Here is a 24,027-nt window from a genome sequence, read left to right as displayed (position 1 = left end):
CCTGCCATGGGCAGGGACACCTTCCACTAGCCCAGGTTGCTCCAAGCCCCATCCAGCCCGGCCTTGGACACTTCCAGGGATGGGGCAGCCACAGCTTCTCTGGGCAAACTGTTCCCATTAGTGATAGGCTGTGAGTGTGCAAGAAATTGGGACGGGACCCAGTCAGGACAGCTGACCCCAAGGGACCCCAGACCACACCACACTGTGCTCAGCAATAAAAGCTGGGGGAAGAAGAAGGGATGTACAAAATGATGGCATTTGTCTTGCCAAGTCACAGAATCATTAATGTGGGAAAGACCTCTGGAATCATTGAGTCCAAGCTGTGCCCAATGCCCACCTTGTCCCCAGCCCAGAGCACTGACTGCCACGTCCAGTCCTTCCCTAGACACCTCCAGGGTGGAGATTCCACCACCTCCCTCGGCAATCCCTGACAAAGCTCGACAATCATTTCCATGAAGAAATTCCTGCTGCTGTCCAACCTGAGCCTCCCCTGGCCCAGCCTGAGGCCGTTCCCTCTCCTCCTGTCCCTGTTCCCTGGGAGCAGAGCCCGACCCCCCCCGGCTGCCCCCTCCTGTCAGGGACTTGTGCAGAGCCACAAGGTCCCCCCTGAGCCTCCTTTTCTCCAGGCTGAGCCCCTTTCCCAGCTCCCTCAGCTGCTCCTGGGGCTTCAGCCCCTTCCCCAGACTACAACACTGAATTAAAACACCCTTTGGAATGCCAGCTCCCACTTACAAAATCCAAAGGGGAGCAACCCTGAAATATTTGGGAGGAGGGAATGGGCCACAGCGTTTTGCCCCCCCTTGAAGGCAAACAGGTTTTCTCAAGGAATGCTAATGTCCTTGTTTGGTTTAATTCAGTACTTTTATCTGGATGCCTCCTCCCACTTCTCTCCAGCAACATGAAAAATGCACCATAATGAATCAATATCGTACAACCAAACAACTGCTGTTACCTGGTTTTTAATTTAATGACAGGTGCGTCACTAACAAAGGCACAACTGAATCCCAAATACTCCAGCCAACATAAATCATCCCCGTGGCTCCATTCAGGGCAGGGGCTGGCAATAAATGCTGAGATAAGTTAACACAGCAGCAGCTGCATGGCTAATGCGGGACTCCAGGAACACCCATGCGTGCAGGGACACACTGCATTAATATTCCCTCCCCGTGTCCAGCAGAGACAAAAACAACATACCTGGAGCAATAATTAATCTACAGAAATTAATCATCACGACAAGACTCTCAAATGCTGCATGTAATAAGCTCCTCTTCGTGGTTTTACTCTTTACTAAATGGAATTACCAGTACTGAAATGTTTTAGAAGATTTGCATAAAACTGAGTGTCTGAAGGGTAAATTATTTTTCAGAACACCACTGATTTCTGAAGTTATTTGTACACAGGCTGCAGAAACCATGGCAGTGCAACAACCAGGTTTTTAAAATTTGGAACATACTTCACAGAATCCCAGAATGGTTATGGTCAGGAGACCTTAAAGAACATACCATTCCACCCCTCGCCAAGGGCAGGGACACCTTCCACTATCCCAGGCTGCTCCAAGCCCCCTCCAGCCTGGCTGTGGATACTTCCAGGCATCCAGGGGCAGCCACAACTGCTCTGGGCACCCTGTGCCAGGGCCTCCCCACCCTCACAGGGAAGAACTTCCTCCTAATATCCTTCCTCCTAATATCTAATCTAAACCTACTCTCTTTTTCCATTCCCCTTGTCCACCTTGTCACAAAGCACCCAAGACTTCAAATTCAGAGAGTTTTGGAGACTGACTTTCCCTTTTCCCAGCAAAACTCCTCCAACATTCATCACTGAACACCACTAATGATATTTTTTATTTATACATCAAAAATTTCACCTCAGACAAAATGTGGCAAATGAAGTTCCATCTTAATTACACACTGTAAAAGAATTAAGTCCTTTATTACAGCTTGCTGTACTGTCAGACCACCTGACGCCTCACCAGAGAATCCAGGTGCCTCCAATCTGGCCAACTGGATTCTATTTAAACATCCCCAAATTTCAGTAAAGCCAGTGCTGACTCTAAGACTTGATCTCATGCCCTTGCTCTTGCAAAAAGGCAACTGAAGAAATTAAAAAGTTGTAAGCAAGGTGAAAGTCGCTTCCATTTCATTTAAGACCAGAGTCTCCACTCACACAGAATACTTTAGGTTCCTCTTCAGCCACTCCAAGGAAAAAATCACCAGAGGTCACATTACAGCAAATCCCAGCCTTTATGTTTGGTTTTAAAAAAACAAACTCCCTTTTGTTCAATGGTTTTAGAACATCTGAATGAAACAGATCCCTTCCTAGAAAGATGACTCTTATATGCACACTCTCACCTGCCAGGTTTATGTTATTGCCTATAAATAGGCACTTCAGCAGCATTTTTATCAAGGAGCAAAAGTTCCATGTCAGATTTGAATAATATCAGCACTGCCACTATTGCCTTTCCTGCTCAGGACTTTGCACCACCTGTTAAATAAACCCCACAAGAAGTTACTGTACTGTGTTGGGCATTTAACAGCACTGTTCAAACACAGTTTTGCTGCCTGGATTTTGGGCTGGCTTTATTTGCCTGGTCTCCAGCTAAACGTGCTACCTCCCACATGACATCACATCCACGCCCTTTAGTACAGAGATACACACGTGGAATTCTTCCCCCAGGTCTTTCAGAAATATGTTCATCAACATCAGAGCATTACCTTGACTCTTCTCTTCAAATTACATGTTAAGGATTTCCTAGACATCAGGAAAGGGAAAGACTTCCCCTGCAAAGGTTGAGGGGGAGGAAATAAAACTGCTGCGTACTGCAGTCCCTTCCCCAGAGCCCATCACTAGGCTGCCTCAGACAATGTCTTGCTGCTCCCATTCCCAGAGCATCCCTCCTTCTACTCCTCATGTCCCTGCCCAGCTGGAGGTGTCACTGATACCGTCCTTGAGCGGCCAAGCAAAGCTTTCATACCCCTCCCTTGCTGCCCACCGACCTCGCATGCTGGCCCTGCTCAGCCACAAGGGGCTTCTGCTGAAATTCCTGGCCTTCCCACACAACGGGATGTGCTGCTCCTTAGCTTTCTGCAAGTCCTCCTTAGGAAAACTAAGCTGAACCCATCCATCCTGGCTGCTTCCCAGGAGACTCTGCCCACCAGCTGCGTGAAGGAGCTGAATTCTGCTCTCATGACGGCACGTCTCCAGGTCCTGAAGGCAACTTGTGGTCACAGAAGCCCAAGCCACCACCAGTCCGAACACCAGCCTCCCCTCCCACGGCAAGTATGGACAACTTGGAGTTCTCACACCACAAACATCCCAACACAGTGCGAATGTGGCTTCCAGGCCAAGATTTTTAACAAGAACGTTGCTGGGCAGGCCAAGGTCCCGCCAGCTGTGAAAGCACACGAGGCAGCAGAACAAACTCAAAACCACCATGGCGAGGTCACCCACAGCCTAAATTTTTGCCCACAAAGAAATTCTCTGACCCAGCACGAGAAGCCAGTGACATTTCCTGCTTATGGATCCACTTGAGGTCTGCCTGATCTCAGCAGACGTGTGAAGGGCATCTTTACAACTTGTGAAGCACAAATATTTGTAACATCAGGAAACTCTTTGCTTGCTGAGTCAAGGAATTCAGCTCTCCTTCCTGCAGCTCGCTGGCAAGCCAGCCCTCACTTTCTGCTTACCTCAGTGCACTGCTCCAGCTCTCTGGCGAGCAAAAAGAAAAAAAAAGTGGCCTTTTTTTAAACTTGACTTTAATATACATACTCTGTACTGTCGCCTCTTTAGTCTTAAAATAGCTCTTCCAAGTAGAGCTTCAGAAATTCCTGCAGAAGGGAGTAACTGGCAGTTCAAACATCCTGCAGCACAGCAGAGCTCTTCTCTCCTCTACAAATTCCTTTCTACACCGCATCTCACCATTTTCTAACAGCTTTTCCCCGAGCAAACAGGAACTACAATAGCCAAGCACACAGTAATCCCTTGTTGATTCAGCTACTACAGAACACTTTACCACCCTGAGGAGCCCTGCTCCGTCTTTCTGCTCCACAGAGGATTTACAGTAACTCACATCTGCACTGGATTCTGCATCTCTGCCCTGCACTTAGAAGCCTGTTCATCTCACACCTAAAACTAATCAGCTCCGACAGCTTTGCGACCATTTGTCCTTTGGAATGTTTACTCTTTAAATCTCCACTTATCCTCAACTAAGATAGAAGTACATGGAAGGAAAATTCTCCCGAATGTAAACAGAGGTACTGAAGCTGAAAATATTTCAACCAATATTTCAATATATCAGGATATAGCAAACTATATAATCAAGGAATCAAAGTTGTGCATAATATCTTCGTGACAAAAGCAGTCTCCTGCTTGTCCTGCCAGCACTCACCTACAACTGTTTTTACTCCAGTTTTCACACACAATTTTCATTACCTGGATCATCCTCCTGCCATCCCCTCAAGCAACTGCAGGCACTACTGTTCTTCTAACCCCACTCAACTCAAAGGAGTAAAAACCCTGCCTGCCATGCCCACTGAGAGCAGATAAATGAGCTCCTGCTTCGAAAAACAAACGCCAGACAGTCTAACTTTGAACTTCCTGACTTCACAAGTTCTCACACACAGAATCGTTCAGGTGGGAAAAGACCTTGAAGATCATCATGACCAACCACGAATTATTTCCTGCCGTTACAAAAATGTCCCTTCCTAAAAAGCCCAGTTGGATTTTCAAGAGTGCATTGCTTACTCACAGTAGTTTGACTGATGCACTTCAAACCTGAAACTTCCCCACACAACGTGTTACGAAGTCACAATTTTGAGCAGGACGTTTAGAGGTCAATCACAACTGGCACAGGCCAGGGGTACAATTCTGAGTGCTCTTTACAACAATTCTCAGTGCTCTTTACAATATACAGAACATATTAGAACATATCTTGGCAGCGTTTCCAACAGAAGATTTTTAATGCTCAGTAAAATTTATTTGATTTAAACAAAAAATATTACCACGTGCAAAATTCTTGGTGTGAAAGTACCCACAAGCAAATCGGGCCTTAAACAGGAGGTAGTTGTGATTTTCATCAGCACAAGCTCCCAATTAATGAGAAATTTCTCCTTTATCAAGAACAACAAAGCAGTTTTCTTCCAAATCCACTTCCAAGCTATGATTTTATTCATTATTTTCAATATTCTAATCCACACCACCTATGATAAACCATGAAATAGCTTTACCTCGTGCCTGAACAGTGCCCCTGTAGCAAAGCACAGAGAAAAAAATTCCAGACAACATTCACTAGCGAGCAATGTACTCCCCATAAATCACATTACTGTACAGTTTGGGATTAGGATGAGTTGCCACTAGCAACAGAGCCAAAAAAATCAATTCTGTCACTATATATAGAGAATTCTTGCAACCTCAAATGTAGCCAATGTTTTCAGCAATTTGTCTCAGAGAAGTATTAGCAGTCCAGCGTGTGATCAGAGGAACATGACATCCAGACACAAAACAATGCTAAAACAATAGTTTTTCCTTCAGTAGAATAAAAAAAGAAAGCAAAAAAGAAAGCAAAAAAGAACCGCCGGAAAGCTGCTGGTGAATGTGAGCATTTCATTTACCCTTTTCAAAATAAAAGCGTGCCCTCTTTATAGCATTAACATTCACAACAAATCAAGGATTGATTTCAGAGCTGAAGTCTATTTAAAATGATCACTAATGAGTTTTTGTTTTAAAATGGGAAACTAAGCAAACATTAGGGAGAGATACAGTTTAGACAAATACAAGGGTACTTTTCGATAGCTTCCCCAAACCCCATTCATCATATCCAAGGCATTTCCCTTTCAGAAAAAAAAACAGCCTAGGATATTATAATTCAGACTGTCTACCAGGAGCTTCTAGAAAACAGGAATATGAGGAGTTTCTTTGATCCCCATTTGCTTAACAGCAAGAAGCCAAGACACATTTCATCATTCATGCTTCTTATTCCACCCTGGATCTGCAAAAGGCTTTTTAGCAGGCAACAACCACCTTGGAGTTCTTAGTTTACTCATCTGTCACATCTTAGGAATCTTGACAGTGCCACCCAGGTTTATTACAAAGACTTTTCTCTCCTTTCTTTGCCTACAATCTTAATATAAGCACTTCAATTTTACATGATGCCCTTCACAAGGTTTCATTGTCACTAACACTGACGTAAGTCAAATTCTGTATTTTAATGGATTCTACAGGTAATAATAATAATTGCTATAATGGGTTTTTTCCTCAAAGCACAATCACCCTGTTTTAGAAGAGTACAGTAGATGTACTGTTATTTTTTAAGTCAGTAAAATGTAACAGCTCACTGAAAACATGTCGCCCAACTTCTAAAATCTTATCTGTAGATATGTGTCAGAATCACAGAATCCCTTAGGTTGGAAAGACCTCTGAGATCATCGAGTCCAGGTTTTGGCTGATCACCACCTTGGCACTGCCAAGTGCTAAGTCCAGTTGTTCCTTTAATATGAGTATTCCTTATAAAGTTTTTCCCAAAAGGAGAAACTTAGTCTATTTCCAACCAAAATAATATATGGAAAAGATATCTCAAAGGGGTCAAGTCATCCAGTCTTCTTGTCACTGACAAGAATGTTGATCTTGCTTACTATTTGCAGCAGCACTGGCTGCTCCAAACACATATAGGAGTATAATGCAGTTACAACCATTTTTCCTGAGCTCCAGCAAAACCAGAACAGGGCTGTTAATACAAGTTCATCACAGAATGGTTTGAGTTGGAAGGGACCTGAAAGATCATGAGTTCTACTCCCTGCCATGGGCAACGACACCTTCCACTATCCCAGGCTGCTCCAAGCCCTGTCCAACCTGGCCTTGGGCACTGCCAGGGATCCAGGGGCATCCACAGCTTTTCTGGGCAGCCTGTGCCAGGGCCTCACCACCCTCACGGGGAAGAACTCACCCACCAAAACCCAACTATCGCTGCTCTTTAGCAGTTTGACGTCATTCCCCTTGTCCTGGCACTCCATGCCATTGTCCCAAGTCCTTCTCCATCTTTCTTATGGGCTCCTTTCAAGTCCTGGAAGGGGCAATTAGGTCACCCCGAAGCTTCTCTTTTCCAGGCTGAACAATCCCAATTCTCCCAGCCTTTCCTGTCGGCTGCCTCTGGGCTGCCAGTTCAGCAGCACAGCTGGGTGCAGAGAAGGCAAAAGGCATTTCAAACATCCAGCGAGCTGTGTCAACAAAAGGGCCCAGCCCTCCTCTATCACAGTATTGAGCTAACCTGCTAAATTTAGAACAAAAACAAATCAAAACTACAACGGATAAACTCCTCCAGCAGAAAGATCCATTTGCTCTCTGAAAGCAAAGAAGTGTTTGGATGTGTGGAGAGATGAGATCTTGGTTCTTAACTGGACAACAGCTCTGCATTGCACCTCCACCAGAAGGACTTGGCAGCCAGCGAGCAGAGAACATCAAAGCACCCCCACCAACTCAAACGAACTTCTCAGGGCAGATCAAAGCTCGAGGCACTTCATAACGCAGGCCCGGGGTGTTTCAAACACCACCCCAAACTCGGGAACAAAGAGCGCCGTGACGGCTGCATTCCTGCGGCACAGCAGAGCCCCGCGGAACAGCAACCTTGGCTGCAGGACGCACAAGTCACAAGGCCAAGTCTCCCCAGGAAATTGTGAATAATAACACGGCCACGCTCGATTTCAGGGAAGAGAAACATACCTTCACTCCTCCTTGCGCTGCTCCTCGTTAAGATGGAAAGGAAGAGAGCAGCCTCTTACTGAAAGAGGAGGCAGCACACAGGAAGCACGTGCAGGAGAAAGAATTAAAGGACATTTTTACCAGTGACACGTTAGAGGATGATCCAAGTCTTGATGCAGGTTTTGAAAACTATGTCTTGAGCACCAAATGCCCAACAGACAAATAGAGGATTCAGTTCCTCTGGCGTCAGGGATCAAGTCCAGTCACTGTTCGTCAACAACAGGCAACACCAACTTCAACCACTCTTTGGATACTACAATCACAATTCTGCAGATTTCCAAATGAAAAACTCTTGTAATCACAAAGATTTTGTTCACCTCCTCAGCAGAAAAGCCTAAGCTTCAAATGCTTAGGAAAACTAGAGTATCAGGCGTTCTTTGTTTTCTACGCAGCTGATTAGCTCATAGCAATTAACTACAATCTGCTTTCACATCATTTAATACAAATACGGATGAAAAATGTCTAGAAAAAGGGTGTTTGCATTTTTTTAACCTATGTGAACATAATGCACATCATTCAAGCATACATTCAGCCAAATCAGGCGGTTTCAGGTAGATGCTCCCCTGAAAGCCCGTACATCACAGGGAAAAGAAAATGAGATTCCCAAAGAGAACTAGTGCACTTCCCAAGCCTTCCCAAGTCCTCCCAAGTCTGCCACTATTTATAGTGATTCGAGAGACTCAACACCTCCCACACTGTTACAGTTCTGAGCTTTTTGCTTTGATTTGAAACACACAGAAAAGAGCTAAGAAGGAGGTACAAACCAGTTTTACTGCAACTGCAGAAATTACTTTTCTCTCACCTCTTTTCTACTACTGGGTGGGAAACGTGGGATACAAGGAATAGTTGCAACACCCACTAACAATCCCAAAAATACTAGTCATACAAGTACCCCAAAAGTTCTAATGTTTGCTACACAGAGAACTGATGTTTTTTTCACTGGAAAGAAAAGATGAGATTGCTCAAAGATCCAGAGGAAATCAAATAATGAGCCTTGAGTTTTTTGCTCCCAAATTCCCACATTTCAGAAAGAGAGCATCAGTCCCTGGAACAAGCTCCCCAGAGATGGGTAGAGTCCCCATTGTGGAGGTTTTCAAGATACAGATGTGAGGTAACTTCATCCAGGCTCCTTTTGCCTCGTAGGGTTGGACTAGACAGTCTTTTGAGGTGTGCCCTGGAGCCAAATCTACTTTTAAAGAGCATCCTGGTATTGTTGGTACAGGGAAATATCTTAAGTTTATCACCTTAAACCAATGCCAGAGGAGCTGGTTCAATAAATTTATGGAAATCCAAAGGTTTGGGCTTTGCTGTGACTCGTCCAAAAACCCCCACCCTTGTGATGGTCCTCTCTTAATCTCACCAAATCATACAACCATGGAATGGTTGGGGCTGGAAGTGACCTCTGGAGACCCCCCAGTCCAAGCCCCCTGCCAAAGGAGGTTCACCCAGAGCAGTTTTGAATAAGCCCAGGGAAGGAGATTGCAGAACCTCTCTGAGCAGCCTCCTCCAGGGGCTCTGTCACCTCACAGTAGTTTTTTTCCTCATATTCAGGTGGAACTTCCTGCACTCCAGTTTGTGCCCATTGCCCCTTGTCCTGTCACTGGAAAGAGTCTGTCCCCGTCCTCTTGGCACCTGGCCTTAAAATATTTGTATGCATTGGTAAGATCCTCTCTCAGCTGTCTGTTCGTGAGGCTGAACAGCCCGGTTCCCTCAGCCTTTCCCGGTAAGTGAAGTGCTCCTGTCCCTCCTCATCTTTGGCTGAACAGAGCTGAGAACAGGGGAAGAATAAGAAGACAAAGAGGAAATTCAAAAGCAGGACCTCTTTCTTAATTAGGTGTTACTAGGCAGTGATATTTACTTGTCCTCTTACTCAGCCAGCTCAGATCACAGAGAGATAATTAGAAACAATCACACAAAATCAATTAACATGAAAGAAAACTTCATAAACAACAAGCACATTAAAATAACATGGGAAGCCACTGCCATCTACGCCCTTTCTCACCACTGGCAACACAGCTGAAAATGAGCAAAGCATATTTAGAGATAAGACAGGCTAAAGACAGGCTGGGAACATGTCAGGACTATGAAAAGCAGCCGCTAGAAATCAAGACACCGTAACACTGCCTATTATTGCTCTTCTGAATATTCCTTTTAATTCACAAGGCAATCTAGCCTGTCTTTTCTGCCTCTGCCTGGCTTTAGGATGGAAAGACAACGATTTTCAGGTCAAACATGAACAGAATTTCAGCAGCCTAACAAATGGCAATGTCTCAAGACAGAAATTCTCAATTATGTCAAGAGATTACAACTACTTTACTCCCTGCTGAAAAATAGGAGTCAATTTTACTTCATTTTTCAAGAACTTCAGACCCCCATCTCTGTCACACTCAAACCCTGAAATAAAAGCAAAGTAATTCCACCTTTTATACAGTTAAGTGATTTCTGAGATTTCCAGTTTGCAGAGGACGCCAAGCTGAGCAGTGCAGTTGACACAACGGAAGAACGGGGCCATCCAGAGGGCAGGGCTGGATGGAATATTGGGAAGAAATTCCTCCCTGTGAGGGTGGGGAGGCGCTGGCACAGGGTGCCCAGAGAAGCTGTGGCTGCCCCTGGATGCCTGGAAGTGTCCCAGGCCAGGCTGGACAGGGCTTGGAGCAGCCTGGGATGGTGGAAGGTGTCCCTGCCCATGGCAGGGGTGGCACTGGATGAGTTTTAACATCCTCCTCCCACCCAAAAACATTCTACACATCTATGATTCATTCTTATATTCAAAGATCTTTAAAAGCACTTCTGATCTGAGCTCATCTCAGAGTATCATACCCTCAAGAAAAATTGTGGCTTGTTCAGTTTCTTGCCTCCTCCCTTTTTTTTTCTCCTTCAAAAATGCAAACAGAACACAGCAGAACCCCCCCCAAAAAACCTTATTTATGCTCAGGACTGTATGTATTTAAACACGGCCACAAGTGCCAACATTTTCCCCACTAACACTGGCTTGCATCTGGCCAGAAATAACTATACTTAGTGGCTTTACCACCATAAATCTTCGAAAGTCTTCTGCATGGCTGAGCTCCTCTCATAAAATTAGACACCAGCGCGTTTTGTCTGTCTCATTAAAAGGATGTTTGCTGGAGCCGGCGCAAGAGGAGAGAGGAGTGTGTGAACAACCTTCCCAGAGCCACTGGGGACTGGCCCAAACTGTTCTCACAGTGGCACAAAGAAAGGAACGCTTAAAATAACTCCAAAGGCTCTTAGAAGGAACGTCTCCGAAGGTTATGAATAATTTTAAAAGTCTGAGAATGGAATCTCCATGCTCACAGTAGCACACAGGGAAAAAAAGCTAGATTTCAATAGATTATTTTTTTTTACTCTCTTTCCTCAAGTTTCAATTGGAAATATTCCATTTGCTTCCTAAATAAACACAACCCAAAACTTACAACCATTAATTCAATACTTTAACTCTCTTTCCTCACGTTTTAATTTGGAAATATTGCATTAACTCCATAAATAAATACAACCCAACACTTACAAGCTTAAAGCCAATAACAAGCCCCCAACTTAACATATTCCTACCATGCATTTTGGAAAAATGTTATTAAAATTTTAAAACCTACTATAAAAAACAGTCAGAAAAGCACCACACTGAGCCATTATAAACCAGTTTCATTTTACTGCAAATATCTGACCAGAGCAACTTGGGTTTGATAAGGTTTTAGCCATTTTTCAACAGCCAGTTTTTATAAGTATAAATGCAGAACACCTTTTCTGTGTGCTTTCATATGCAGAAAGCAATCAAGATGATTAAACAAGGTCACTGATTTTAGTAAGACAAAAAATAAAAAGTCAGATGCACATTCACCAGAAAACCGAAATCACCACGTGTTAAGATAAGATATTAGTTGGGTTAAAAGTTCACTGGGAGCAGGAGAGGTTGATCTCAAGGACCAGCTGGGAATGACAAGAAAAGTCAGGACACCAAGTTCTCTGCAGCCAAGATAACCATGTTACATTGGCCCTTTTCTGGGCAAAAACCCAACAAAACAAACCCACAACCTCCCTTTTTACCTCTGCCTCCCCTACAAGGAATATTTACATGGTGTGTGATTTGATAATCCCATTCCCCTCACTTTTCAGGATGCTAGCATTGAGAGGGCACAAGGTTTCCAAGGTCTCCTGATGCGAGACTGGCAAAGGCAGCAAAACCTGGAAAATAAACCTTCTGGCACCGAACTACACAGAACAAAAGCCTGAGGCTGGATATGGGGAAAGATTCTTCCCCCAGAGGGTGGTCAGGCACTGAACAGGCTCCCCAGGGAATGGTGACAGCACCAAGCCTGACTTCAAGAAGCCTTTGGACAACACTCTCACACATGGGGAGATTCTGGGGTGCTTGTGCAGGGCCAGGAGTTGGACTGGATGATCCTGATGGGTCCATTCCATGAGGATATTCCATGACTCTGTGACAACACACCACCATAGGAAATCAAGCCAGGCCACACTAATTGTGTCTGGAATGGGAAGAATGCACTTCCTCTTTCCAACACAGCTTATCATGACCTTTGTGGGATGTCCCCATGTCTTCAATTCCCCTTACACACAGGGGTTTCCAAGCAAGAGCTGGGATTAAAAACTGTGAGGAAAGCCTTCATCACAGAAGTGATGTGATGAAGAAAGACAACCCAAGAAGCAGCTTGCGTTTGAACAAGTGGATCAAAGGAAGAGCTTTTTGTTCCCTTAGAAATACCCTGTGCCATGTATTTTAATATATATATTGCAATTGTCCCCATAAAAATCTGTACCAAAGGCAACTTTACAGGACTTCATGGCAGCTGCTGGTTTCCCAGAGCTCTGCCAAGTAACATCGTGGTGAAAAACATGAGTTAGGTCCAGGAAAAGCCATGCTCGGATAAAATTCAGGAAGAAAAAGAAATCCAACCCACACGACTTTCTGCAAACTGACGACTTCGTTCTTAAAAAGGGGGCATTGAGTCAAAAGTGAAAATGCAACTTTTGGCAAGGAGCTGTTGTACTTAGAACCCAAATCCTCCTGTTATGTCTTGGAAGACAAACTTGCACTAAAGCCACAGCTTAGCAGAATAAGCCCAGGTTCTCCTGAAAGTCCTTAAAAATCAGACTTCCAGAGCGTGTGTTGGAATTGCTTTAAGAAGAAAAAGCTCATTCAAATGCAACCTCAGAGAAAAAAAATGGAAAAAAAAATTAATTTTCATTCTGATGCGAGAAGTGGTTTGTTGGGGGTTTTGTACACTATTAGTTCTGCTACAAAAAAGCAGAACTTCAACTTTCATCAGTTGAAAAGTATTCAGAAATACTAAAACAGGAGATCCATTAATTTTTGTATGTCAGGGATAAAAAAAAAAAAAGAGAAGGAATGTGGTCCATTTCTCAATTCCACTATGCCAAGACAGGCCTGAATCATTACACTGTGGCCACGTTTATACTAAAACTCTTCTTTTTTTGCTCCGAACTTGGATTTCCACACCCAGTAGGCAACCGCTTTTTTAGAAGTACATTCCAAGCTTCCCTCAAACAGTTCCAGTCAAAACATCACCAGATTTTAATTCCATCAAGAATGTGAGCATCTCATTAAAGCCCTGCCTAATCATAGGTAACGTGCCCAGACCACAGATTCTGTGGTATCTTGATATGGCATATTCCTCAGAAGTAACTGCACCAACTTTTCTCAAAAATTCTGAAATTTCTGCCTATTTAGAGTTAGAGCAATGAATTGTGTGTCCTCAACTAATTAAGAGAGCCTGGGAAAAAAATTGAAAGTACAAAAATAAAGTCAAAACAATCACTAGTGGTGAGAAAGATCAGCCCAGGAGGAAAGAAATGTCATCAGCTCATAAGAAAATGGAAAGTTTTAAAGAAATAAATATTCCAGTCACACAAAGGAAAGCCTCAAGTGTGAGTCAAAACACAGAAAAAAATAACATTTTGCATATTGTTTTCGGGAATTTTTCTGATTCTTCTGCTGCTTCCCACTTCGGCAGGTTGCAGGTTTCAGAACCTGTAAGCACAGCAAATCACTCTGCTCCTACTTAAATAAAGCCCCAAACACCAGAGGCAAGAATTGCATCTGCTGAATGCAGGGAACGACCTTGAAGGAAAAAGGAAGGACACATTTCTCAGCAGTATAAAGGGAAAAAAGAACTGGACCTCCTCGTGGACAGATGAATTTTTTAAAAAGGGGCTTTATCAGACACCCACTAGCCAGAGGCAAACATGCTCTGCAGCCCAGGTTCAGGAATATCCAAACAAATTGCATTCCCTGCAACTGGAGACTGGAAAGAGCAGGAAGAAAGGTAAACTCCTCACTACCACCACCGTGCCTGGGGGCAGGAAAAGCAGAGATTTCTTAATATTACTCAGAATCTCTTAGGGAATTCTAATACATATGGCTACACACACATATAAATACGTGTTATTTTACAGCTTTTTTCTCCATCTGCTCCTCCTTCCACAGCACCACGAGGCTCTTCCCTAACACTGCATCTTTTAAGGGATCTTATAGATTTGCTGTATTTAAAACTGGAACTGCTGCTGATCTCTACTCCAGACTCAGCCCCAGCTGCCATAAACCTTACCAGGAACCTGCCAACACAGCCAGCCAGATTCCAGGAGCACAAAGTCCACCAGGGAGTACAAAGTATATCCAACAGCAAAAGCTTCCACTGAGCATAATCTGAGCACAGAAAATTACATGTTCAAACGAGCAGGAACTGGCTGGCTACGGATGTAAATTCATTCATACTTTTACTTTCTTTTTTTAAATATCTCTGCTGCTCGCTCTGGCTTGTTATGACAGGCTGAGGCATCGAAGGAGCTCTCTGTCCTCATGCTGGGCACAGGAACACAAATCCTGCCCTGGAATTACTGCTTCCCTCACACACATCTAACCTGCAGAAGGGACAGCCCAGCAACAGCATCCAAGACAGGGAAAGGCTCAGATTGGTAAGGAAGAGCCCCAAGATCTCCCCACTTGCCTTAAGACACCTTCAGTTGCTCTGCTGAACATTAAATAGGAGAGAATCTCAGAAATTGAGAACTAATTAAAATTCACAACGTCAGAATTGGATAAAGGAAGAGATGAAGCACCTGGGAGGAAAAAAAACAAAAGAAGAAATTGACAAATTGGAAGGGAGAAGGAATCATCAGAAGGCAGAGCTTTAGAGGCGAGGGTGGAAGACAGAAAACCACAGAATCACAGAACGTTCTGAGCTGGAAGGGACCCACAAGGACACCCCACAAAGGCAAGGCAGCAGCAGGAGAAAGGCGAATGACACAGAGAAATGCAGCTTTATCAACAAAAAAAAAGTCAGGAGGCAGAAACCACAAGGACAGAAGAGGGAAGGAAACAGAAGAAAGTATTTGTACATAGATTTGCATCCACATCAGGAGCACAAGTAGATTGTGAGCCTGTCATTTTGGCAATTCCTTTTAAACTGTGAATCTGAAAAAACCCTGAAAAAACTAAATTCAGGATCCAACAAATGAAAGGACTGTATTGTTACTCTGTCTCAGCCAGCAATCAGGCAATCCTTACATCTCATTTCAACTGACTTAAAAGGATGAAGCAACGTAGACCAACACATCCAGACAGCCAAAACGAGTTAAGACTCAAATAAGGTGAATTTTCCAGAGCTGTAACTCACAAAGCAGCAGCTGTTCCTTCTACAAGGGCATCAGGCTGGGGTTACATAGTGACTTTAAACCCATGTGAACCTGGGCTGCTGTTGAGTAGCTTTGGCTTCCTTCCCTCTCCTTCCTCAGGTACTCATCACTCCTCCTCCCTCTCATGCCACACTGGACCAGGGACTGGATTTATCAAAATAACCTGGGAGAAAAGCCAGGGAAGGTTTGATTTCAGGTGGGCGAGTTCCCCAATCCACAGAACTCACCCACCCTGCGCTGCAGCAGAATTAGTTGGGCCAGTGGACCTGGCCCTATGTCCTTCATCCAGACTGAAGTTAAAACAGACACATAAGCACGACTTCATTCTCTCCAGCAAAACACAAATGTGAAGAAGTTTTAAAAAGGACATTTTAGGATACCTCAGCAAAACCTCAAAAGGCATCACAAGTGCTTTGGAAAAAGCAGACCCCAAGCCTTTGGAACAGCGGGACCCAATGTTTAAGGTAAAGGAACTATCACTTAATGGAGTTTATAAAGTCTGCAGCATATAAATACCTCACAGAAATGCCAAGTTGAATTAACATGTGGATCATACAGACTTCTTTACAATTCTGCAGGCACTTGTACACACACAAAAGGAAAGCATCCCCATGTGTGTCCCAGCAAACCAAGACCATTTGCAGACCCTGGCTGTGACTTAGTTACTACCATCAGTCAAGTAAGTCAATCTTAAAGCCAAAATAAAATACATTAATATTGCTAACACCTCTGATAAATTCAGTCATTCATAGCCCAGAAAAAAAATAGATAACTCACTGTCTAACAGCAGCCAGGGTGGACAGAGTGAAGGACTCCTTGCCACAAATGTTGAAGGGTTTCTGGATCACAGCAACAAAACCTACATTTACCTGTCCAGGAGAAAACTCCTTCTCCATCCCGGTGGCAGAGAGACAATCTTTTTTATGGTAATGCCAACACACATCTCCCACATGAAGGGATGAGATAGCTTTAGTGAGCTACAGAAGATAAACACATGTCATGCCTAAAAGTAAGCCAAAGACCCTAAAAGCATCCTGAATCACTTGTTCCCCGAATTCCCCAGTCACTGAGCATGAAGAAATGTAACACAAAGAGCCAAACAGAGATTATAAACACAGAAATGTATTTTTAAATCTATTTGCTAACACATTTCAAACACATTTTTTATTAGAGTCCTGTCACTGAAAGAGACTTCAGCTTTAGTGCTACTGAGCTGCCACAGAGGAACACAACACAGTTTGTTTACACTGAAATGGACATTTGGTATTTTTTTTAAATAAATACTAGAATTTTACATAGCGTCGAAAGCCATGCAAAAAAAAGGGTAGTTACACACATATACCTCAACCCCAACCAAGAATCCCCAGCTTTGCATAAAGATATCAAAGCTACTGGAACTGCAAGCATGCTTTATGGGCTGGTAGACTGCCAAAAATCATCTGCTAATACAGCAGACAATAGATGTATTCTGCTGGAGAACTTTCTGATCTTTTCCTCCTATCACTTCTCTTTAGTTACACACGAAACCCAACCAAAGTGATACAAAAAATATGATTTGAATGCTTGCATTGATGTGCCAACAAATGAAGCAATTATTCACAATAAAGTAACTTTTTCAAACACGCATTTTTAATCACTGGTTTGCAAGCCCTGATTCAGTGTTTCCTGTTGCCATTGCAGCATGTCAGTTGCTGGAATTCCAAGTACAAAGTTGTGCTCCTGCAGTGCCCAAAAGCTTCAAAAATGCTACCAAAGGACCCAAAGTCTTCTGAGTCTCGATAAACAAATGGCACTCTGCTAAAATTCCATACTTTTGGATAACAGCAGGGTGTTTACTATAAAAATAAACCTTCCTTCCAGAGACAAAAAGATCCTGTGTGTGGTTCCAGCTTTCTGGAACGCTCCGGAACCACAGTGGCTGCATATCCTGAATCCAGCCATAAATTACACAGGATATTAGGGCGAGGTTGATAACCCAACTTGAGGCACGAGCATCACACCCTGACCAACACCATGGAGCCCCCAAAGCTTTCCCCCTTCCCAATTCAAAGGCCTCTGCATCACGCCCCGAGATCAGGGCTTGTTCAGCAAATGCTTTTAACCCCAAATTCCCTGGTTCTCTCTGATTCTCTTATCTGATACTTGAACAAATCACTGACACCACGGAGCTGTCATACCCCATCTCATCATCCCACACTGAAAGAATGTTTAATCTGTAAATCCACGCAGCAATTCTGCAACCAGAGTGCTGAACACACTCAGTGACCACGGGAGTGAATTAAATGTATTAACTTGGCTTCCTAATCCCCAACATTAAAATTCAGAAAATTAATTAACTGCAGAAATTAAATTACATTAAAGGAAAACATTTTAAGCCGGCATTTTCACGTTTTCCTGGGTTTGTATCCACAGGCTTATAACATCTTTCAGCAGAATACAGACTGCAGTGAGCATAAGCTCCTGAAAAATAGCAAGTGCTAACAAAACCTGGGCTAGAGCAGCAGTACCCAGCCTAGATGCTCTAAAAATAAGTTTCCATCTAAGGGGGGAGAATTCCTTGGATCAGTCTGTTACTTATTACCCAGCATTTGCGAGTTACACACTCCCCAGAATAATGTTAATCTGAGGAAATGAATGCTGTGATCTTTCCCATACAAAAAAGTGTTTCAACACCCAAAAAACAAGGGGGAGAAAAGGTTCAGGCCTTGACATTCTGATTTATGGAGGACACTGATAGTGAGACAAACAGAACTTCATCTGTCAAAGCCAAACACTTGCATTTAATATACAAACATCAAGCAGGGAATCTCATTTAAATAATTAACATGTGGACTATCCACTGCCAGAAAGAGCAGGGCAACAATGGACTTACTGCTGCATATTGAAATGGAATACTGAAATGGAATGATTAATCCTCCATATAATGCCAGGTACCCACTCCCACCATATTTTGTTAAAAGCAAACCTTTAATTTCAAGAGAAGCAAATCACATTAGGTAAAATGAATAATGAAACCTCCCAAGCGATGTCGTGTGGATTTTCTCTATTGTTTTGAACCCGTGCAGAGTTTTAAATTATAAATGCAAATATCTTCTTGCAACTTTCTGGTAAAAAATGCAATCTGCTTGAAAGTGCTTTTCAAAGCTATCTCTAGTGAGACATAAATCATCAGTGGCTTTAAAATATTTCAGTAATTTTAGCGGACTTTTAAAACTGGTAAATCAAAGTCTCAGTATATTATATGAAGAAATATTGCTGAAAAGACCAATGCTTTTTGTATGTTGTTTGTGAGTTTCTTTTAACATTTCCCCCATTGAAGACAAGAAAAAATGGTTTGCATTGTGTTAGCTCCAGTTATAATTTCCAGCTGTGTCAAAACTTTAACAGCCTAAAAGCAGGAAATCCAAAGAGGAAATTCCATCGTCAGTTCCTGAATTTTGTAACTCAAATGTTCTTCCAAAAACTGGACCTTAAAGGAATTTTGGTAACATTTTCTGTAGCCTTACCTGATGTCTTCCAGTAGATCACATTCTGCCTGATGCTTGGCCTGAAGTTTTGTCATTTGCTCAACCTGAATGTTTTTCAGCACTTGTGTAACTTTCACCTACAAAAAAACCAAACAAACCCAAGCACCACTTACACGTTGTGTCATTTATGTCACATTTCAACAAGAAAACAAACAAAGCCACAGACCACTTATATTTCCTGTAGTTTATGTCACATTTCAATGAGAAAAGAAACTAACAAACTGGAAAAGGCTTCAGAAGGTCGGCTTTACATTTTTAGTACTGGTGTGGTTCTCCTTTGAGCCTGGTGGCCCTGCACAGCTAAAATTCCAATACTTTGGGAACCTACTTGGTAACTGGCAGACAGCACTAATGGCACAGGTATCGGGAATGGTTTTGTTTCGCCGGGGGAACCTTGGAATTGTTTTGTTCTTGTTTTTTCTAAAACAAGAGCTCTTGGCATTTAAGCCCTCTAGTGATCACAGGGAATCCACATATCGGCCTAAAAAATGATCACCAATATCTCTGAACACATTATGCATTCATGAGGACAGAAATGCCAAACTGCTACTGCAGAGGGATGTGAAATTCACAGAGGAAAAGGGCACCCAGCTCCCTCTTCTTCACTAGCCAGGCAAAAAAAAAAAACCTGGATCTCATCGGCTTCTCTGTTGTAACTCTGAAAACCATGACACCAAAAAAATAAATCACAGGTATGCCCCTGACTTTAAGCAGAAAAAGTGTCTATTTTTAACGTGAACTTTCAGCATTTTTGGTTTTATCTGTATATAAAAAAAGCCCAACTCAAAATAAATAAACCCACACGACACAACCCAGGTAATGGAAATAAGCTCTAATGAAGTAATACAGGCAAACAACGACACACATGTGAAATAAATTAACCACCAAACACGGAATAAAATTGAAATGATTGAAATTAAATTGGTTTTCTTTGACAAAAGCAGAGTCCACCCCTAAAACAAGAGGCTGGGAGGCAGGAATGAGCCGAGGAGAGACTTTCACTGCAGCTGCCTCCCAGGGCTACTGGGGAGCTCTGGGCATGACAAGGGAATTCTGTTTGTGTTCCCTCCTCTCCTGGTCACTCTTACCCAGTTCTCCACCTGGCAAACCCCTGCAATCTCCTCTCCCCACGGGGAAATCCCAGCATCAAGGCGGGAATCTCCCTGGGGCCGCAAACCATTACCGCCCATACCACCCCAAACCGAACAGCATCACCGACACGGAACAGACACATCTCAACCCCACAGAACTCCTTCCCCTGGTGCCTGCACAGGAGCAGCCTCTCTCTCCATCGTCTCCAGCTCTCCCTACTCCCCACACCCCGACCATGCCGCACAACCCCCAAAATGACCAACCCAGAAATCACCACGGACCAGCTCAAGACCCCGCTGCAGCTCCGGTCTCCCAGATACCAACCTGCCTACCCAGACAAGCCACACTGGGCACGGCCTGTTCCCCAAATGTCCATTCCCGCTTGCCTCTGTTCCCACACCAGTCCCCCCGATGGGCAGCACCCCACATTCCCACATTCCCACGGATCCCAGGGTCACCGGAGAGCCTCCGGTGCATCTGCAGGTCGCTCCCATGGCGCATGGGAACGCGTGTGAAAATGCTGTACCATTCCGGCTGTCCCTGCTCCCGTGTGCTCCTGGCACATGCCGGGATAGTCCGCGTCCCTGGATCAACTTCAGACGTGACCTTCTTCCCCAAAACCACCAACCCCTCGCTGCTGGCACCAACACACCACACGAGCCCCCAAAATTCCCATGGTAGCACCCCAAAAGCAGCGCAACCTCAACGCCTCCATGCAGCCAAGCCCTCAGTAGCCACTGACCGCCTCCCAGCCCTTCCCTTGGAGAGCCTCCGCGGGGATGGGGTCCCTGACCGAGCGCTGCTCCCCTGCACCTCCAACCTCACCAGCGCGTCCCCATCCATGCCCTGTCCTGCTTCCAGAGCTGACTCCCAACCCAACCCATCCCACCCCACGGCCACCCCGGCCATCCGTACCCAGTCCCCAACACCCCCCCGACATTCCCTCACGACCACCTTGCAGGGCCACCCTCGCCGAAGCCCCCCCAGCCCCCAACTCGCCGCTGCACCCCCCACTCCCTTCCCAGCACTTGCACTCGCTCTCCAAACCTTCTTCCCGCAGCCTCCCCCACCGCACAGCCCACCCTGCGCCCCCCTCCCCGCGCCCTCGGACCCCAACATCTCCCCCGTACCCCAAACCCACCCCACCCCACGCCGCACCCTCCTCAGAACCACCCCCAGCGGCCCCCGGCCCTCCATGCGCAGCCCCCCTGCGCCGGGCGGGGGTCTCACCTTCCTCGGCGGCGGCTGCATGGTGGTGCTGCGCTGGGTATCCACATCAATTCCCTCCCCTCCGGCAGCAGGATGCGGCCCCCGCTGCGGGAGGAGGAGGAGGAGGAGCAGCAGGAGGAGGAGGAGGAGGAGCGGGCAGCGACCGTCTCCCTGCCAGTCCGGGGCGAGTCCCGGTCGGCGGGAGGAGCGGGGAAGGAGGGAGGGGAGGGAGGGAGGGAGGGGTGGAGGCGGGGAGGGACGGCGGGGGGAGGCCGCCTCTTCCTCACGGGCAGCGGAGCAGCGTCCCGGAGCTGGGGAGCGGCGGAGGGAGAGCGGCGAGAGACTTCGGAGAAAGACGGGGGGAACAAAATAAAAGGAAGAAGGGGGAAAAAAAAAAAAAAAAAAAAAAAAAATTAAAAACCAACGCCATGAGAGTCGCGCGGCGGCCGCGCGCGCCCCCAGCGGCCGCCCCGGGGCCTGCGCCGCCCCGGCGGCCGCCATTGGGCAGGGGCGGGGCGGGAACGCCCCCGGCGCGCGCGGGGCTGCGCGGCACGCGGCGGCCGCGAGGGGGCGCCACGGGGGCGGCGGCGCCGGGGGAGGGGCACGGGGGGGGATGGGGGCGTGTATGGGGCGTGTATGGGGTGTATGGGTGTGTGTATGGGGCGTGTATGGGGTGTGTATGGGGTGTGTGTATGGGGTGTGTGTATGGGGTGTGTGTATGGGGTGTGTGTATGGGGTGTGTATGGGGTGTGTGTATGGGGTGTGTGTAATGGGTGTGTGTATGGGGTGTGTGTATGGGGTGTGCAGGTGTGTGTATGGGGTGTGTGCGGGTGTGTGTATGGGGTGTGTGTGTGGTGTATGGGGTGTGTGTATGGGGTGTGTATGGGGCGTGCAGGGTGTGTGTATGGGGTGTGTGTATGGGGTGTGTGTATGGGGTGTGTGTATGGGGTGTGTATGGGGCGTGTGTATGGGGCGTGTGTATGGGGTGTGTGTATGGGGTGTGTGTATGGGGTGTGTATGGGGCGTGTGTATGGGGTGTGTGTATGGGGTGTGCAGGGTGTGTGTATGGGGTGTGTGTGTGGGGTGTGTGTATGGGGTGTGTGTATGGGGTGTGTGTATGGGGCGTGCAGGGTGTGTGTATGGGGTGTGTGTATGGGGTGTGTGTATGGGGTGTGTGTATGGGGTGTGTATGGGGCGTGTGTATGGGGCGTGTGTATGGGGTGTGTGTATGGGGTGTGTGTATGGGGCGTGTGTATGGGGCGTGTGTATGGGGTGTGTATGGGGTGTGTGTGTGGGGTGTGTATGGGGTGTGTGTATGGGGTGTGTGTATGGGTGTGTGTATGGGGTGTGTGTATGGGGTGTGTGTATGGGGTGTGTGTATGGGGTGTGTATGGGGTGTGTGTATGGGGTGTGTATGGGGTGTGCAGGGTGTGTGTATGGGGTGTGTGTATGGGGTGTGTATATGGGGTGTGCAGGGTGTGTGTATGGGGCGTGTGTATGGGGCGTGTGTATGGGGCGTGTGTATGGGGTGTGTGTATGGGGTGTGTATGGGGCGTGTGTATGGGGCGTGTGTATGGGGCGTGTGTATGGGGTGTGTGTATGGGGTGTGTATGGGGTGTGTGTATGGGGTGTGTATGGGGTGTGTGGGGTGTATGGGGTGTGTGTATGGGGTGTGTGTATGGGGTGTGCAGGGTGTGTGTATGGGGTGTGTGTATGGGGTGTGTATGGGGTGTGTGTATGGGGTGTGTGTATGGGGTGTGTGTATGGGGTGTGTGTATGGGGTGTGCAGGGTGTGTGTATGGGGTGTGTATGGGGTGTGTGTATGGGGTGTGCAGGGTGTGTGTATGGGGTGTGTAGGGTGTGTATGGGGTGTGTATGGGGTGTGTGGGGTGTATGGGGTGTGTGTATGGGGTGTGTATGGGGTGTGCAGCGTGTGTATGGGGTGTGTATGGGGTGTGCAGGGTGTGTATGGGGGCACACGGGTGTGTATGGGGTGTGCAGGGTGTGTGTATGGGGTGTGAATGGGGTGTGCAGGATGTGTATGGGGTGTGAATGGGGTGTGCAGGGCGTGTATGCGGGCACACGGGTGTGAATGGGGTGTGCAGGGTGTGTATGGGGTGTGAATGGGGTGTGCAGGGCGTGTATGGGGGCACACGGGTGTGAATGGGGTGTGCAGGGTGTGTGCAGGGCGTGTATGGGGACACACGGGTGTGTATGGGGTGTGCAGCGTGTGTATGGGGTGTGTATGGGTGTGTGTATGGGGTGTGTGTATGGGGTGTGTGTATGGGGTGTGTATGGGGTGTGTGTATGGGGTGTGTATGGGGTGTGTGGGGTGTATGGGGTGTGTGTATGGGGTGTGTATGGGGTGTGTATGGGGTGTGTGTATGGGGTGTGCAGGGTGTGTGTATGGGGTGTGTGTATGGGGTGTGTATGGGGTGTGTGTATGGGGTGTGTGTATGGGGTGTGTATGGGGTGTGCAGGGTGTGTGTATGGGGTGTGTGTATGGGGTGTGTGTATGGGGTGTGTGTATGGGGTGTGCAGGGTGCGTGTATGGGGTGTGCAGGGTGTGTGTATGGGGTGTGTATGGGGTGTGTATGGGGTGTGTGTATGGGGTGTGTGTATGGGGTGTGTGTATGGGGTGTGCAGGGTGTGTGTATGGGGTGTGTATGGGGTGTGTGTATGGGGTGTGCAGGGTGTGTGTATGGGGTGTGTAGGGTGTGTATGGGGTGTGTATGGGGTGTGTGGGGTGTATGGGGTG

At 46.3% G+C, this 24,027-nt stretch overlaps 1 protein-coding gene across 4 annotated transcripts in view; it reads right to left on the bottom strand.

Moving 5' to 3' along the window:
- The window catches only part of FCHSD2 (FCH and double SH3 domains 2), a 123,233-nt gene extending 101,766 nt beyond the window's left edge, over positions 1 to 21,467 (bottom strand). For 2 of the 4 annotated variants that reach the window (XM_039556435.1, XM_039556440.1), the window contains exons 1-2: positions 21,291 to 21,466; positions 18,948 to 19,045 (exon numbers count right to left, since the gene is read on the bottom strand). In XM_039556435.1, coding sequence (XP_039412369.1) covers positions 18,948 to 19,045; positions 21,291 to 21,311 — 119 coding nt within the window. In that variant the 5' untranslated portion in view covers positions 21,312 to 21,466. Of the gene's footprint in view, positions 1 to 18,947; positions 19,046 to 21,290 lie in introns of all 4 variants that reach the window. The other 2 variants (XM_039556431.1, XM_039556447.1) reach the window with 2 other exon arrangements.
- Positions 21,468 to 24,027: the final 2,560 nt, after the last annotated feature.

Source organism: Corvus cornix, chromosome 1 (assembly GCF_000738735.6).
Source record: "Corvus cornix cornix isolate S_Up_H32 chromosome 1, ASM73873v5, whole genome shotgun sequence".
Classification (NCBI taxonomy): Eukaryota; Metazoa; Chordata; class Aves; order Passeriformes; family Corvidae; genus Corvus; species Corvus cornix.
This window is presented reverse-complemented; position numbering and strand designations above follow the sequence as displayed.